The sequence below is a fragment of the Amblyraja radiata genome, chromosome 1 (assembly GCF_010909765.2).
Source record: "Amblyraja radiata isolate CabotCenter1 chromosome 1, sAmbRad1.1.pri, whole genome shotgun sequence".
Taxonomy (NCBI): domain Eukaryota; kingdom Metazoa; phylum Chordata; class Chondrichthyes; order Rajiformes; family Rajidae; genus Amblyraja; species Amblyraja radiata.
Genome location: NC_045956.1, coordinates 7574647 through 7591984, shown reverse-complemented (window position 1 = coordinate 7591984; position 17338 = coordinate 7574647). Strand labels below are relative to the sequence as shown.

Here is a 17338-nt window from a genome sequence, read left to right as displayed (position 1 = left end):
AAACAAAACGCTCCTTCAACAAATATATCTAAAGCCTATTAGATTTCAAATTAATTATTTATTAATGTTCCATATGTTGTGTGACACCGCGCTGCCTTGTGCACATATGGTGTGTAGAACAATAACAGTTTTGATTAAACCATTCGGCTCAATTCTTGATCTGCAGTGTGTTTTTGACTAAATGTGTCTTTCTGCAATTGCCTGCTGCATTGAAGAAAGAAATATTATTTGCGTGTGAGTGCATCACAGACCTGAAACTGGTTATTGCAGGCATGTAGCTGCTGAGTTCTGAATAAGAAAATAAAAATGTAGGATAGGCATGGGATTTATATGTTGTGTGTAAAGTAATTGCTTTATTCTTACTGACTGTACACAGCACATCTTTTGGATAGCTCACTATGCAGTATTCTGAAGGAAATAAAACCAAATTTACATTAAAGGCCACAGAGCATAATTTTCTTGTCAATTTACAAATTTATTTGAGTTTTATTTTACTTGTTATAAAAATGTCCAGTAATTAATCAATATTACGCTCTAGATGTGGTCAGGCTATCCAATCTGGTATAGACAATAGGTGCAGGAGTAGGCCATTCGGTCCTTTGAGCCAGCACTGCTATCCAATGTGATCATGGCTGATCATCCGCAATCAGTACCCCGTTCCTGCCTTCTTCCCATAACCCTTGACTCCTCTATCTTTTAGAGCTCTTTCTAGTTCTCTCTTGAAAGCATCCAGAGAACCAGCCTCCACTGAGGCAAAGAATTCCACAACTCTCTGTGTGAAAATGTTTTTCCTCATCTCCGTTCTGAATGGCTTACCCCTTATTCTTAAACTCTGGCCCCTGGTTCTGGACTCCCCCAACATCGGGAACATGTGTCCTGCCTCTAGCGTGTCCAGACCCTTAATAATCTTATATGTTTCAATAAGATCACCTCTCATCCTTCTAAATTCCAGAGTATATAAAGCCCAGCCGCTCCATTCTATTAACATATGACAGTCCTGCCATTCCGGGAATTAACCTGGTGAACCTACGCTGCACTCCCTCAATAGCAAGAATTACCTTCCTCAAATTGGGAGACCAATACTGCACACAATACTCCAGGTGTGGTCTCACTAGGGCCCTGTACAACTGCAGAAGGACTTCTTTGTTCCTATACTCCTCTTGTTATGAAGGCAAACATGCCATTTGCTTTCTTCACTGCCTGTTGACCCTGCATGCTTACTTTCATTGACTGATGAACAAGGACCCCCAGATCTCGTTGTACTTCCCCTTTTCCCAACTTGACTCCATTTAAATAATAATCTGCCTTCCTGTTTTTGCCACCAAAGTGGATAACCTCATACTTATCCACTTTAAACTGCATCTGCCATGCATCTGCCCACTCACCCAACTTGTCCAAGTCACCTTGCATCCTCATAGCATCCTCACAGTTCACACTGCCACCCAGTTTTGTGTCATCTGCAAATTTGATGTTTCTTTTAATCTCTTCATCCAAATTATTAATATATATTGTAAATAGCTGCCGTCCCAGCACCGAGCCTTGCGGTACCCCAGTAGTCACTGCCTACCATTCTGAAAGGGACCCGTTAATCCCTACCCTTTGTTTCCTGTCTGCCAACCAATTTTCTGTCCATGTCGGCACTCTACCCCCAACACCATGTGCTCTAAATTTGCCCACTCTTATATGGGACCTTGTCAAATGCTTCCTGAAAGTCCAGATACACTACATCCACTGGCTCTCCCTTGTCCATTATGCTGGTTACATCCTCAAAAAAACTCTAGAACATTAGTCAAGCATTATTTCCCCTTTGTAAATCCATGTTGACTGACTGATCCTGCTACTACTATCCAAATGTGCCGCTATTTCATTTTTTATAATTGACTCCAGCATCTTCCCCACCACCGATGTCAGGCTAACTGGTCTATAATTCCCTGTTTTCTCTCTGCCGCCTTTCTTAAAAAGTATCTTTTTACAATGTACGTTTGACCCCTATAATATACACAAACCTTTGCATTGTAATTTTCCTCACTAATTTCACAGGGCATTGATAATGAAATAAGTAGGGGCAAGATAATTTGTAAAAAATAAAGTGAATATTTAAAATTACTGTCCCTAACCTAAACTATACATAGATTAAAGCTAATACAAATATTTACTATTACATTCTACATTTAGTGGTAAAACATAAATTGTTACTTATGTTACGGTTTTGCAAAGTAAATACATTTCTGCTATACTGGAAATAAAAACACATAATAGATGAATGCGAAAATGTCATGCCAGATTTCCTGGCCGATTTAAAACGATAACTCTGTTCTAACATTTAGTTTCATTGATATTTCAATGTTTTAGTATTCATTATGATCATGGGTGTTGTTCATCCGTTTATATTGCAAATACAGGAAATATAGTTGCTACAGAGATGCAATCTGAACACCCACTTCTGTCTGAACCGTCATCAGTCAGTTTTTATAATTGGATGTCAAATGCAGTGAGTAATCGAGGAAGCATTTCTCAAGAATCACCAGTGCCCAGAACTGGCCATAACACTCTTTCAACAGGTAAACTGAAAGTATATATGGTACATGTGTATAAACACTGCTGTAATTTCTACATGGTGAAACCAAAATGTATAAAAATACTCTAATAAAATCTGACAACGTGCACTTTAACCACATGTGATTTTTTTCTATTACAAATGTCAAATTGTGGAGTACAGAGGCAAATAAATAAATGATGGGTCTTTGTCCCAAACATTATGGAGGGCACTGTAGAAATATGAAATATTACAGGAGACTGACTGTGAGGAGGCTGGAGATTTTCAGGGACTGGGCGTTGGCATGGCTGGAAGAATGTGGGGGCAGAGCTGAAACTTGGATGGATGCTGAGAGTTTGGAGGGCAGGGGGACAGGCTACAACACTTACAACCTACAGGCATAAATATGCTTTTTTTCATTCAGTAGAGTTGGTGCAACAATGCATGTCAGCTCTGAATTGCTGCACTGGTGGTGCTCCAGTGACACAATGGCCTGGGAAAACAGCTGACCAGTTGAGCTCTCTGAGGAACTCAGAGATGCAGTGAGATTCTGGAATGAACTGTGCAGTTAAGTTGGAAATCAGCAGACAGCATAGCCTCGTGCCTGTAACTATTTAATCATTTTTTTGATTGGAAAAGATTGTAAGCTCCAGCAATCACAACCCTAACTGATGTGGACTGATGGAAAATCTGGCTCATAAGCACATCTTCCATCTGCAAGGTGCATTGTTTAATTGTAATAGGAAGAGAAATAACATCCTCCACAAACCTCAACAAATAATGGTATTCAGCTTTGATCTGCGTGCATTAAGAGGCATAGTTTATAATCTAAGTGTCTTCTGTGCAGTACTTGTTTTACTTGTGATTTGGCTTTATCTTTTCTGAGAAATATGAATGGTAATCTGCCAAGCTGAGATCAAAATGTAAGATGGTTATTTTTAATTACTTTAATCAGAAAATGATTAATCAGAAAATGTGACGATATGGTTTAGTTTGAATCGATTAGGATTTAAAACAATAATTGGACAGGTACATGGATAGGAGAGGTTTAGAAGGATTATCCCAGGTGGGGCCACTAGTGTAGATGGGGCATGTTAGAAGGCGTTTGGCAAATTGAGCCAAAGAGCCTGTTTCCACTCTCTATGACTCTATGGCTATAATTATACAAGCTGACATCGCTGGTTTAAAATAATATATATTTGTTAAATTACTTTAACATCTTTGTAATATTGCAATTTCCTTATGTGTTGTTATTTTGCTTAGGTTTAATGTATAATCTTCCCACAATACAATCGGCATCAGACTTTAATACAATGCTGTCCAGTGATCAGAACACTCTAGATGGCACACAGTCACGGAATAGCACTAGTCAGGATGAAATTGTTGGTATTGAAGAGGGTAACCAAGGCCCGCCTGCGGTCCAGCTGGCTGATGCACAGGTAATGGTGGATTCTGCCAGCTTTGCCTTGTAGGCAAGTTTAATATCATTGCAATGAATCCTTATTTATACCTGTGTGGAAGTGTATATTTTTATATTTTCAGTAAAATCTCAATCTTTTGCACAATTAGTTATTCTATGTTATGAATGCTCCACCTATCAAAAATGGAATTTTAGTAATCCTGTTTTATCTTTTACCTTTAGAGATTGGTTTAAGCTGAGCTGTTTTGTCACCTTAAAATTAAAACTTGCAATTATTACACTTATTGTATTGCACATTTTAAAAAAAAGATTAAAGTAAAATTATCGATTTAGTAAAGTACATGTAAAAATAAAAGAATTTACTTGACTTGACTTTATTGAATTTACAATATTATTCATACTGAATCATTCTCAGGTTGTTTTTAAGCCGTTACTGAGCAACACTGGAATACAATCACAAGATGTTGTCCCTTTAACTTATGGGATGTATTTTGGGAAGCATTTGTCATTCTCTGGATGCCTGGACTGTCTCAGAGCAGATATTGTTGACTCGGATACATCTAAAGAAAGGAAGATCAGGAAAAAAAGAAGGTATTTAATTTAAAGTGGCATTTTTTTGTATCTAAAAGACATAAAACAAACATTAAATTAAAAACGATTGTGATCATTCCTTCACCCATCTCGCAAAACTTTAATCTGAAGCTGCCTAATTTGTTCAAGTTCAAGTGAGTTTATTGTCATGTGTCCCTGTATAGGACAATGAAATTCTTGCTTTGCTTAAGCACACAGAAAATAGTAGGCATTTACTACAAAAGTTTGTTGCAACAAAACGCTTTTGTCTTTGCCCTTGAAAATTTCCTTGGTCATTGCTCCATATAACATTCCCTCATTGGTTACTATGTGGCTCTTATTCAGTTGTCATGTTTGTTGTTTGCGAGTTTCAATCTGCATTTCTTGGGACGACAGATGGCACAATGGGCTAAGTGTTCGGCTGGCTGAACCAGTCTGAAGAAGGGTTTCGGCCCGAAACGTCGCCTATTTCCTTCGCTCCATAGATGCTGCTGCACCCGCTGAGTTTCCCCAGCAATTTTGTGTACAGTACATCAGAGTTACCATTTCTTCTAGAATCTGCAATGTTACCCAATTTGTTTACTCACATCTTAGTAAACCTAGGTCCCAAAACCTCTGTATAGCTTCCCCCCTGCCTTGGGAATCCATCTTTTTTTCTCATCCCATCCTCGTTCTTTGTAGATGACCTTTGAAAGTTATAAAAGTTTAATTGACAATTTATAGTATTTAGTTATGGTAGTTATAGCACTTTTGATTGTATTTAAACACACTTCAGTTTGAGCACAGATTTTCTAACTATTTCATCTTTTGTGGTTTTTAGACAGGGCATGATAAATCTGCCACCTCTTGACTTCAAACCAGCCCTGATGTTCAACACCTTTTGCATAAATGCCGTTGTGATGGACAGACCAACTTGCAACCAAAACTCAACAAATGCTCTTTCTTTCCATGAACTCAATAGACATCACCAGAACACATTTCATGTTAACTTTACTGTCTCCTGTCAGTCTATCAGCCAGCACGTGGACATGGCATTAGTCCGTCTCATCCATCAGTTTAGCACAATGGTTGATGACATAAAGACCACTCAAACAGATATTAAGCTTAGCAGATACACAGCTGGGTCTGTATCTCCCACACCAACATTCAAAACACGGAAACATCGGGACTTCCGTTCATCAGATTTTAGTCGCAGTTCTCGAGGCAGTCTTAATGGAGGTGTCAGAGGAAATAGCACAAAAGCAAATAAAAGACTTGGGAATGAGAACAGTAAAAGAGAATCGCGGAATAAAAATTCATCTGGTCCGACACAAAGAAGAACCTCAAAGGTTTCCAGGAAGGGATCAAAAGATGTTGCAGATCATGTAACTATTCACATGGATGACTCTGACTCAATCACTGTGTCTGAACAAAGTGAACCTTCTGCAGAGTGCTGGCAGAATATGTACAAACTGCTTAACTTCTATTCATTAATCTCTGATCCAACGGGCATCCTTGAAAAAACTTCACCTGATGTATTGCATTCTGCAGGTGGGTGATATTCCTGTGCTAATCCTATTTAAAAAATAAGTCTACTTTGAGAGTCAGTCTCGTTCTCAGATGCCTTATTAATTCCTTATAAAATTGAAATGTTTTTTTCATTTCCAATGGACAAGTTGTATAATTGCTGCTGCCATATCCTTAGCAGTTGGATTCTAATTTAAAGTTACATAAGGGAATATTCAGCTGATTGAGTTTGTTCTATTTAAGATGCCACCTTTTTTTCAAATGTGCCCATCTATCATATAAAAAATGATTCTGTAATTTGATTAATTCCTTTATGCACACATACATTTATTTTTAAATATTTTAACCAAGTGTATAACTTTACTCAAAGTAGGTTTAATTCATCGCAAGCTTTGATCTGATAATCATATTCTAGCCGAGATCTTCGTCCATGTGTTTCATGCAGTATATTTTTTACTGAGGTTTGCATGTTTTTAAACAATGAAAGAAGGTGAGATTGCTGTTGTATAGTATACTTAAAATATGTGGAAATAGACCATTTGAACTGCATTACAGTCTTCAAAATTACTTGCCAAAGTTGCAATCACAGTTACAAAGGCCGAGAGAGTGTGGATGCAGAGAGATGTTTTCATTCATGGGAGAGTCTTGGTCCAGAGGGCCGAGCCTCAGATTAAAAGGATTAACTTTTAGAATGGAAATGAGGAATTTCTTCAGTGGTGATTCTGTGGAATTCATTGCCCTCGACAGTGGTGGAGGCCAAGTCATTGGGTATTTTTGAAGCAGAGATGATTGGTTCTTGATTAGTAAGGGTGTCAAAGGTTATGGAGTAGAGGCTAAAGCTGAGAGGGAAAAATAAAACACCTGTGATAGAATGGTAGAGCTAAATGGCCTCATTCTTATCCTATGTTCTATGATCTTATTAATATGAATAATGATGCTGTCCTGAATGGTGAAGTTGAACATAAAACGACGGTAGACAAGAAATTGAGACAATAGACAATAGGTGCAGGAGTAGGCCATTCGGCCCTTTAGCCAGCACCGCCATTCAATGTGATTATGGTTGATCATCCACAATCAGTACCCCTTTTCTGCCTTCTCCCCATATCCCCTGACCGCTATCTTTAAGAGCCCTATCTAGCTCTCTCTTGAAAGTATCCAGAAAACCGGCCTCCACCACCCTCTGAGGCAGAGAATTCCACAGACTCACAACTCTCTGTGTGAAAAATTGTGTTTCCTCATCTCTGTTCTAAATGGCTTACTCCTTTTTCTTAAACTGTGGCCCCTGGTTCTGGACTCCCCCAACATCGGGAACGTGTTTCCTGCCTCTAGCGTGTCCAAACCCTTAATAATCTTATATGTTTCAATAAGAGTCCCTCTCATCCTAAATTCCAGAGTATACAAGCCCAGCCGCTCCATTCTCTCAGCATATGACAGTCCTGCCATCCCGGGAATTAACCTTGTGAACCTATGCTGCACTCCCTCAATAACAAGATTGTCCTTCCTCAAATTAAGAGACCAAAACTGCACACAATACTCCAGGTGTGGTTTCACTATGGCCCAATACAACTGCAGAAGGACCTCTTTGCTCCTATACTCAACTACTATAGTTTATTCCACCAAGGCAAGCTTTTACACTTGTCACATATTTAATTGATGTTTCACCTTTCTCAGCCGGTAGCAGGTTTGACATACATTTCACTGTTGCTGCTCGAGTCAAATTGACAAAGGCCTTGCATTACAGATATGGCTTTAAACATTGCCTGGAGATTTATTATGTTGTCTCTGTTTTCTCACAATCTCCACTGATGGTATGTGTGTTATTTTCTGGGTGGAAATTTATCAAACTTCAAGAATCTTTATACTCCTTTTACCAGCATCAGAAGGGAAATAAATCACAGTGAAATAGATCATCATTATTTATTGATTTGTTATTAAATATAAACGTTATGTCAAATTTAAAATCAGTTTTGAAGTGCACTTTTATTTCATGTATTCATGATTAAGAACCAATAGTTTATATTTCTAAAACACCATATCATGTAAAAAGTTCCAAAGTATTTAAGAGATACTTGAATAAAGAAAACAACTGATCCAAAAAGGAACTATTAGGATGAGTGATCAAAGTTTGTTTTAAGAGATTTCAAGGGAAGGGTTGGACGTGGAAGAGATTTATCGCTTTTGGTTCTTGTAGCTAAAAATATCTGGTGTTTTGTGATTGCATAAATGTAAATCATGTTGTATTTTATTAATAGTTTATTTTATCTGTAAACCTAGGTGGTAGAAGTCCCACTGATCCTGGTTGCAAAGTAATCTTTGAAAATGAACAAGAAAGCTCAAGTCCAAATAAACTATCAAGGAAGCGCAGCTTGGTGAATTCTGAACCCCAGCACGTCACACTTATCATGTTTGGAGTTGGTATGGTGAATCGCACTCATCTAGAAGCAGATATTGGAGGTTTAACAATGGAAGCGGAGCTCAAGAAGATCCACGGAAGCTTTACGGTGAAAGAGAAAATGAAAGGTAGTGGCATCAAATATATGAACAATTTAACAGTAATTGAAAGTTCTTTTGCCTTGCAACAAACTATTTTGCCTTGCAACAAATCTATTTGATAGTAAACACATGCAGCGGGTTATACAGCATCCATGAAGAGAAAAACAGTTAACAGTAGAAGTTGATGATCTTTTCACAGAACTGAGAAAACAGAAATTTGAACATATTTTAAGTTACAGAACAAAGGAAATATCTGTGATTAGATCCTTAGGGAAAGATGAAATTATATAAATGGTGTGGTCCCTCTCGGGCATTCCCATCATCTCTTGGCCTGTGCCCTATTGCAGACTTTTCCTCTCTTCTCTCTTTCTTTTCCATTCTTTACAACAAAACATATTTTACTTTTAACTTTCCCTAGTTGTGATGAAAATCTGTCAATTCGAAGCATTACCATTTTATCTCTCTGTAAATGCTGTCTGACTATAAATGGTTCATAGCTTGATATTAATGATTTGAGTATTAACAATAATTAAGGGTATTATTGACCTATTCAGAAATTCAACATAAAAACACTCACTTTCATGTATATACTAAATATACATTGTGCAATGGTCTATCTAATTATAAAACAAAAAAAAAGTGCTGGAGAAACTCAGCGGGTGCAGTAGCATCTATGGAGCGAAGGAAATAGGCAACGTTTCGGGCCGAAACGTTGCCTATTTCCTTTGCTCCATAGATGCTGCTGCACCCGCTGAGTTTCTCCAGCATTTTTGTGTACCTGGGGTTTTCCAGCATCTGCAGTTCCTTCTTAAACAAAACAAAAGTGTTTTGGATTCCACAAGAATTTTAGAATAGAAATGTGATCAGTTTGACATGTATTTTGTGAGTTATTACCAAAAGAATATTGTTCACAAGATTGATTGTGAAACCAAGGTAAAACACTGCAAAAGCTGTAAATCATAAATAAAACTAAAATATTCTTGAAGAGCAAAATGCATCTATCAATATCCATAAAGGAAAATAAATCAACCTGTTGCTATAATTGAAGCCAGTTAGGTCCAGGGAGGAAAGAGGAAGAATTCTAGAATTAAACTCGTTTTGTTTATTTATTCAGATTCAGATTCAACTTTCATTGTCATTGTCAGTGTACAGTACAGAGACAATGAAATGCAGTTAGCTTCTCCCTGGAAGAGCGACATAGAATATGATTTCTGACACCTTAACTGACTGTATGAGACTACAATCTATCTATATATTACTAAAACTCTCTTGTTTGTTTCTATGTGTGTGTATGTGATCCTTAAATTACGCCAAAACAGTACAAGATAGCGCTATAATTTTTACACCACCTTACTCACAATTGTCTTGTGGTGTGTTTTTATCGTTTCATTCAGATTAATGTTATTTTACAAGTTATTCACATTTTTAACTTTACAAAATCCAGTTTGAGAAAGAATGACTTGAACACTGCAGTGGCAGATACAGCTATGACTCACAATGGGATCTCATTTGCAACAATGTTGCAATCACAGAACACTAAGTCCTGGCAGAGGGAGGTTGAACAGGAGGGGAGGGAGTGCTGGGGGAGGCAGGGGAAGTGGAATTGGAATTTATTTTAGAAAACGTGGCAGCAAGTGTTTGCATTTAAAGTTTAAAAAGAGGGAGGATGAAGAGGAGTGGGAGGGAGTGCTGGAGGATAAGGGGAAATGAGCCGCTCCTGCGCAGCTGGGGGCTGTGGATGAGTGGTGGAAAATTGCATTGGAGGAACGGGTTGCGTTGGGGGAACTGGTGAGTGGTGGGATATTGCGTTGGGGGAACAGGTTGCGTTGGGGGACCAGACCTCCCGTGTCACTTGATCTAGTATATATACACAAGCACGCACGCCCGCCCGCACCGGGGCCTGGGGGTGGCGGTGCTGCTGGGAGAGGAGTGGGACCCTCGAGATCCTGAGGAGGAAGAGTGGAGGGATTTAGGGAGAGGAGGGGATAGGGTGGGGGAGGCAAGGAGGTAGGGAGTGGGGGATAGAAGGAGAGGAGGGCGGTGGTAGAGGTGAGGAGGAAGAGTGGGGGGGGTGGGGGAGGTGAGGAGTGGGGGGTAGGGAGGGGAGATGGTTTATAGAGGGTGGGAGAGAGTGAATGAGGGTAGGGGAAAGGAGTAGAGAGGGAGTGGGGGAGGAGGAGAGGTGAAAGAAGAGGGAGGGTGAAGAGGAGGGGTGGGGTGTGCTGGGGATGAGGGGAATGGAGGAGGATAGGGGTAGGAAGAGGGATGGCGAGGCGCAGTTGGGGAGGGTTGCCGTGACTTGCTTCACAGCGGGGATCTCTGGCGTCACCATGATAACCCCTCAGCCACATCTGCACAGTTGGGGGCTATGAGTCAGTGTGGAATATTGCCTTGGGGGGACGGGGCCCAACAGTCTAGTAAAATATAAAATCATTAAGACCTGATATTATGCATATCTTAAAATCTTAATTGCTTACGTTCAACTTCAGTACAGAGTAATATTTTGCTTTTTCTTTTATTTCAGATGTTTTGCACCAAAAAATGACAGAAACCTGTGCAACTGCTCACATTGGTGGCGTAAATATTGTCTTACTTGAAGGGATTACACCAAACATTCAGTGAGTAAAGGATGTTTGTTGGATCATCTTTAGTTCTTTAAAGAATCTTAAGTGTTAAAGACATTTTAAAGTGTTAAAGTGGTGGATGGTAGGAGCTCTTGCCGAATTGGTTTGCATTTTTTTTTTTTTTTTTTGCTTGTATGCCTCAGATGTTGTAGTAAAGATCCATTCAGTTTGTTTTGAAGATGCAGATAAATATATTGCCTGAGCACTAAAGTGCTGAAGAGAGTGGCCAACCGCACCAAATACCTGTGTAATGCAGCTTTCTATTAGTCTCCTGTGTATATTATAATATGATATTTTTTTAAACATAAATTTATTCATACATTTTGTATGAACAGTTGAAAGTTGTGATTACTATGGATAAATATTTAAAGTGCTTTAAATGTTGCACTTGACTGCCTTAACAGCTGGAGCCACAAGAAACTGCAAATGCCAGATTCCTGAGCAAAACACAAATTGTGCGTCCTAACCCAAATGTTGTCTGTCCATTCCCTCCATAGCTACTATCTGACCCGCTGAGTTTTCAAATCTTGATTCTCAGTTGATAGCTGATCTACAAAGAGAATTTTCAGGCAATAAGAATTTAAGCAATTAAGTTTTGGAAGTCAAGTCAAGTCAAGTTTATTCGTCACATACACATACAAGATGTGTAGTGAAATGTGGCAATGCTCGCGGTCTTGTGCAAAAAACAAACAAACAAACTACAAACAGAATGGAACAGAATCACATATTCTTTTACATATTAAATATTGTGGGGGGAAGGAAAAAGGGGAAAAAAAACAGCAATTAAAAAAACCCCCCAAAAAACCCAGTAGAATGGTACAGTAAAGTAGAGATAGGAGTTTACAGTCCTAATGGCCTCTGGGAAGAAACTCCTTCTCAACCTCTCCGTTCTCACAACATGGCAACGGAGATGTAGGCCATGTTGTCAGACAGTCTAGTAAAATATAAAATCATTAAGACCTGACATTATGCATATTGCATAATGAGATTTATATGCATAGTGAGATTTGATCAAAACTTCCTCTCACACCAACACTTAATCTGTGATGTATTGTTTATCCATGCAAAACTTTTGGTTTCTGTTGATTATGTGGATTTAAGCTGCCCTGGGCATTCACTGCTGTAGCTGACCTGTGCTACACTGGTTGACTGTTCACATGAACAGCACCTGGCTGCTATGCCGGCCCACAAGCCTGAGTCAGTGTAAACCTTATTCAGGTAGGCAGTCCCCATTCAAAGACGAATTGCCTCATGGATGAAGGATTAGTAGTTATTTATTTAAGTTGCTTATTAACATTTTTTATTTTTGTATGTATGTGGTAAAATATTTAACAAGGAAACTGTTTTTATTTAAAGTGATGATACCAAGTTATTAAATGTTTGTGGAAGTCAGACATTCACAAACATTAAATAATACAAGGTAGACAAAAATGCTGGAGAAACTCAGCGGGTGAGGCAGCATCTATGGAGCGAAGGAAATAGGCAAAGTTTCGGGTCGAAACCCTTCTTCAGACTCACATTTCGGGTCAAAATCCTTCTCCAGTTCCTTCTTAAACATTAAATAATGCAGATGTTTTTGACAGCTGGTGAGCCTGTAACAGGGCCTCATCAACCTATAATGCTATTCTGTGTATGTAATATAATGTCTGCATTGGGATAGCAATGCTGAAGTGCTAAGAGCTGAGAGACTGTGCCAAAGGTCACATTAGAACATGCACCATGGCCCATAGTAGTTCATTCATGATTTTGGCAGAACAGAAAATCTGTCTCATTAACTAACATATATGTGGGATATTGTTGTAATAGTTTGTGGGTTTGCAAATGCAAAACATTAAAAATAGTCTTACATTTCTTAAAAAGATCAATTGAAAATGGGTCATGCTGAATATTGTATATATTTTAACATTTTTTTATGCCTTGAGGTGAAAATTTATGAGGATGTTGCCTGACCACGAGGTGAGGTTGGGCAAGCTAGGACTTTATTCCATGGAGTGCAAGAGGCTAAGGGGTGATCTTTTTGAAGCATACAAAATCATGACATGAAATGATAGGGTGAATGCACAGTATTCTGCACAGGGTAGGGTAATCAAGAACTGGAGGATATAGCTTTAAGATGAGAGGCGAAAGATTTAATAGGAACATGAGGTACAACCATTGCACTTCGAGGGTGGTGGGTATATGGAATGAGCTACCAGAAGAGTTGAGGCAAGTTCAATAACAACATTTAAAAGACACTATGACAGGTGCATGGATAGGAATGATTAGAGGGATATTGGCCGAATGCGGGCAAATGGGACTAGCTTTGATGGGGTATTTTAGTCAGCGTGGACAAGTTTAGCCAAAGGATCTATTTCCGTGCTGTATGTCATAAGGAATAGGAGTAGAATTAGGCCATTCGGCCCATCAAGTCTACTCCGCCATTCAATCATGGCTGGTCTATCTTTCCTTCCTAACCCCATTCTCCTGCCTTCTCCCCATAACCTCTGACACCTAGTCTAACCGACTGAAAATGACTCTATTAAACTTTTTATTGCACCATTGGGTTGATGTTGTGATTATGATTCATTAAAGTTTAGTTTTATTTGATCATCATAACCCAAAATAGAAATCATAACCAACCTGTCCAATAGTTTGAAGAGCTGCAAATGAAAATACCTTGCATTAAAAAAAGGTTTAGAGCTTGGATATCATAAAGTGTTTTATGTTAATTATATATTGAATTGTCCATAGTTGTCACATTTGAAAATGTGACTGCTACTTTGAGGATTACAAGTTACCACAAATAGAAATGTGTGAATGACTGGACAACCTGCTTTCCTACAATGGAATGATAAATATTAATTGGCACAAAAGGGAGACCTATTTTAATCATAGAATAATATCGAGCTGAGAGAGTAGTTTCATTATTATCTGAATGGTGGCCGATTAGGAAAAGGGGAGATGCAACAAGACCTGGGTGTCATGGTACACCAGTCATTGAAAGTAGGCATGCAGGTGCAGCAGGCAGTGAAGAAAGCGAATGGTATGTTAGCATTCATAGCAAAAGGATTTGAGTAAAGGAGCAGGGAGGTTCCACTGCAGTTGTACAGGGTCTTGATGAGACCACACTTGGAGTATTGCGTATAGTTTTGGTTTCCTAATCTGAGGAAAGACATTCTTGCCATAGAGGGAGTACAGAGAAGGTTCGCCAGACTGATTCCTGGGATGTCAGGACTTTCATATGAAGAGAGGCTGGATAGACTCGGCTTGTACTCGCTAGAATTTAGAAGATTGAGGGGGGATCTTATAGAAACTTACAAAATTCTTAAGGGGTTGGACAGGCTAGATGCAGGAAGATTGTCCCCGATGTTGGGGAAGTCCAGAACAAGGGGTCTCAGTTTAAGAATAAGGGGGAAATATTTTAGGACCGAGATGAGAAAAACATTTTTCGCACAGAGTGGTGAATCTCTGGAATTCTCTGCCACAGAAGGTAGTTGAGGCCAGTTCATTGGCTATATTCAAGAGGGAGTTAGATGTGGCCCTTGTGGCCATAAGGGATCAGGGGGTATGGAGAGAAGGCAGGTACAGGATACTTAGTTGGATGATCAGCCATGATCATATTGAATGGCGGTGCAGGCTCGAAGGGCCGAATGGCCTACTCCTGCACCTATTTTCTATGTTTCGATCAGACAAAACAGCAGCCCTTAGGTACTGTTTTAAGTTTCTTTTTAAGAAGATTTTAAGGGTGACTTGCTTCCACGCCGTTGCTGTGTGTTTTGAGATGACCAATGAAGCTAAAGCAATGTCTGCAGACTCTTCCACAGAGCAGACAGGAGCTGCTTGATGGGCAATCGGGTGGGCAGATGAGATGGTGCTTATGCAGAACCCCTGTGTGGTCCCAATGTGTGGATTAAGGTTTGCAGCACCACACCAATGCTCCTTCTTCACTTTGAGTGGCCAGGGATCTGCAAAAGTTGGTGAAAATGTAAGAGATGGAATGAGTTTCTAAATAGCTTCCCGAAACAAATTAAAATTCCCTCAACATAGAGTTCTTGTGCAGCTACACATACAAAAAAATCTGCATATGCCCCTGTGATTTTTGAACACTGCATGCAAAGCATTATTGCCAAACACTTCTGTGCATTAAAATGGTTGGAGCTACATTCTTTGACACATTTTTCTCCTTTGCATTTCTTTTACACATGCTCTCTCATATGCCTAATAAGATTTATCTAAGACAATAGGAAATAGGGAAAAATAAGAATGTGGAAGAGCATATGTCACTATTGCTGGCAGCACATTTAAAACATGTGCATCTTGCATAAGTAGCCATGTAGGTGACAATTATTGCAGAGTATTTCAGAATAGTGAATGCAGTCATTATTAATCTTCAATGATTATAGATTATTTAGAACAAACTCTTGATTTTTTATGTAATTATTTTTTTAATAGACTTCATGTGGTCACTTTATTTAACTTGCCTCAATTCTGCTGCAAAATTAGATTGAACTCGGGTTGAAAATCTAAACCAATATCGTTAAACATTTTTCGAATATTATTGACAATATTTTAGTGCCATCTTAAATAAGAACTCTGTTCAGACATCCACTAACTAGACTGAGCTGGCTGCTAGATTTTATTCTTTTATAACATCATAATCTATTAATTGTTTTTGCCTGCAACTAATTCACAAAACACTCATGCTTGTATTTACCAGTTATCATTTCATTTTCAATTGCAAAATGTTCTTGATATTCACTTCCGATAACCATTAACTAACTGGAATATGTTGGTAACAATACCAAAGTTCAGCTCGCTCCCCATTTGGGCAAAATGGAGAACTGAGGGGAAAAAAAGAAAATGTTAAAGGTTATCTTCCTGTCTATGCAACGTTTGACTCGTTGATGAGGAGGTATTGGATTTAATTGAATTATACATAACAACAAGAATTAAATCGGCTCCTGTCACAGCTGAGGCTTCTTCAGTTTCAGTCGCCATCTCAACTAGGTTGTTGATAATTACTGAATGGTTTTAGATTTTCCACAAACTCCCAATCCATAGATACAGACAGACACAAGCTCAGGTGAGAGAAAGAGAGGGGGACATGAATGAATAGTTAAGAAACTATTGCCGGCAGCACATTTAAAACATGTGACTCTTGCATAAGTAGCAATGTAGGTGACAACTATTGCAGAGTATTTCAGAATAGTGAATGTAGTCATTATTAATCCTCAGTGAGTATAGATTATTTAGAATAAGGTCTTGATTTTTTTTTTTGTAATTATTTTTTTAATAAACTTCACCATATCTTCAAGTGCCTTTCTAGGGGCTTGCAGATGGAGTTCATTATTCTGCATGCTATGTTTTGATTTTCTTCTCTAGCTAATGCCCAACAAAGACTTAATTTTTGTGATACTTAGCCAGTTTTAACCAATATTCAGTGATCTGGACCATGAACACAATTCATTTCTTATGATCGTTTATGATAGACAGTGGTGAACTATGTAACAAAGGAATATTGAGTACATCAGATAATCTGTGGAAATTAGACCAAGTTATTTGCTGTGTCTTGCACCTTATCATCTTAATCTGCTAGAAAATCTATGATTAGCAATTCGGGCATGACAGTATATCCTAGAATGTAGAAACATAGAGGGTTCAGTTTGCTGTACTGGTGAGTTAAAAGATACAGTGTTGAGTTGTGAATCTCTAGATGCCAGAGTTATTCTACTTCTTGTCTGCTTTATCCTAATATCAAATTGTTCTCAACCTCCCTATTTTAAGAACAGGCTGGATTTTGATGAATCTGCTTACTTACCATAGTGTTAATTAATAACGTGCATTTTTGTTTAATTCAATTATGTAAAAAAACAAAGAGTGTGTTAAAAATAAATTGGCCACCTCTAGAGATAGAGGCAATATGCACTGTCCCTATAAACAAAACATTATTATTATATACCAAATATGGAAATGATTAAAACATTTGGAAGTTTTGTATCTGAATCTCCACTGTAGCACATAGACAGGATATGCTGAACGCATATAAAACTAATGAGCCACTTTCAGGTTGATATATTTACAGCAGGGTGCTTCTGCCTTTTTATTTACAAAATCTTGAAGATAAAGTTGTGGATGTCGACAGAACTACTATTTAATGTTGTCAGTTTACTTTAAGCCTGTTTTACTTTTCCTTACGTACATATTTTCTTT

General features: G+C 38.5%; 1 protein-coding gene across 3 annotated transcripts in view; it reads left to right on the top strand.

The window, feature by feature from the left end:
• kiaa1109 (KIAA1109 ortholog) overlaps positions 1-17338 on the top strand; it is a 311921-nt gene that overhangs the window by 202523 nt on the left and 92060 nt on the right. For all 3 annotated transcript variants that reach the window (XM_033016927.1, XM_033016881.1, XM_033016832.1), the window contains exons 44-49: positions 2403-2561; positions 3800-3975; positions 4372-4547; positions 5347-6056; positions 8307-8552; positions 11050-11143. In XM_033016927.1, the coding sequence (XP_032872818.1) occupies positions 2403-2561; positions 3800-3975; positions 4372-4547; positions 5347-6056; positions 8307-8552; positions 11050-11143 (1561 nt within the window). The remainder of the gene's footprint in view (positions 1-2402; positions 2562-3799; positions 3976-4371; positions 4548-5346; positions 6057-8306; positions 8553-11049; positions 11144-17338) is intronic.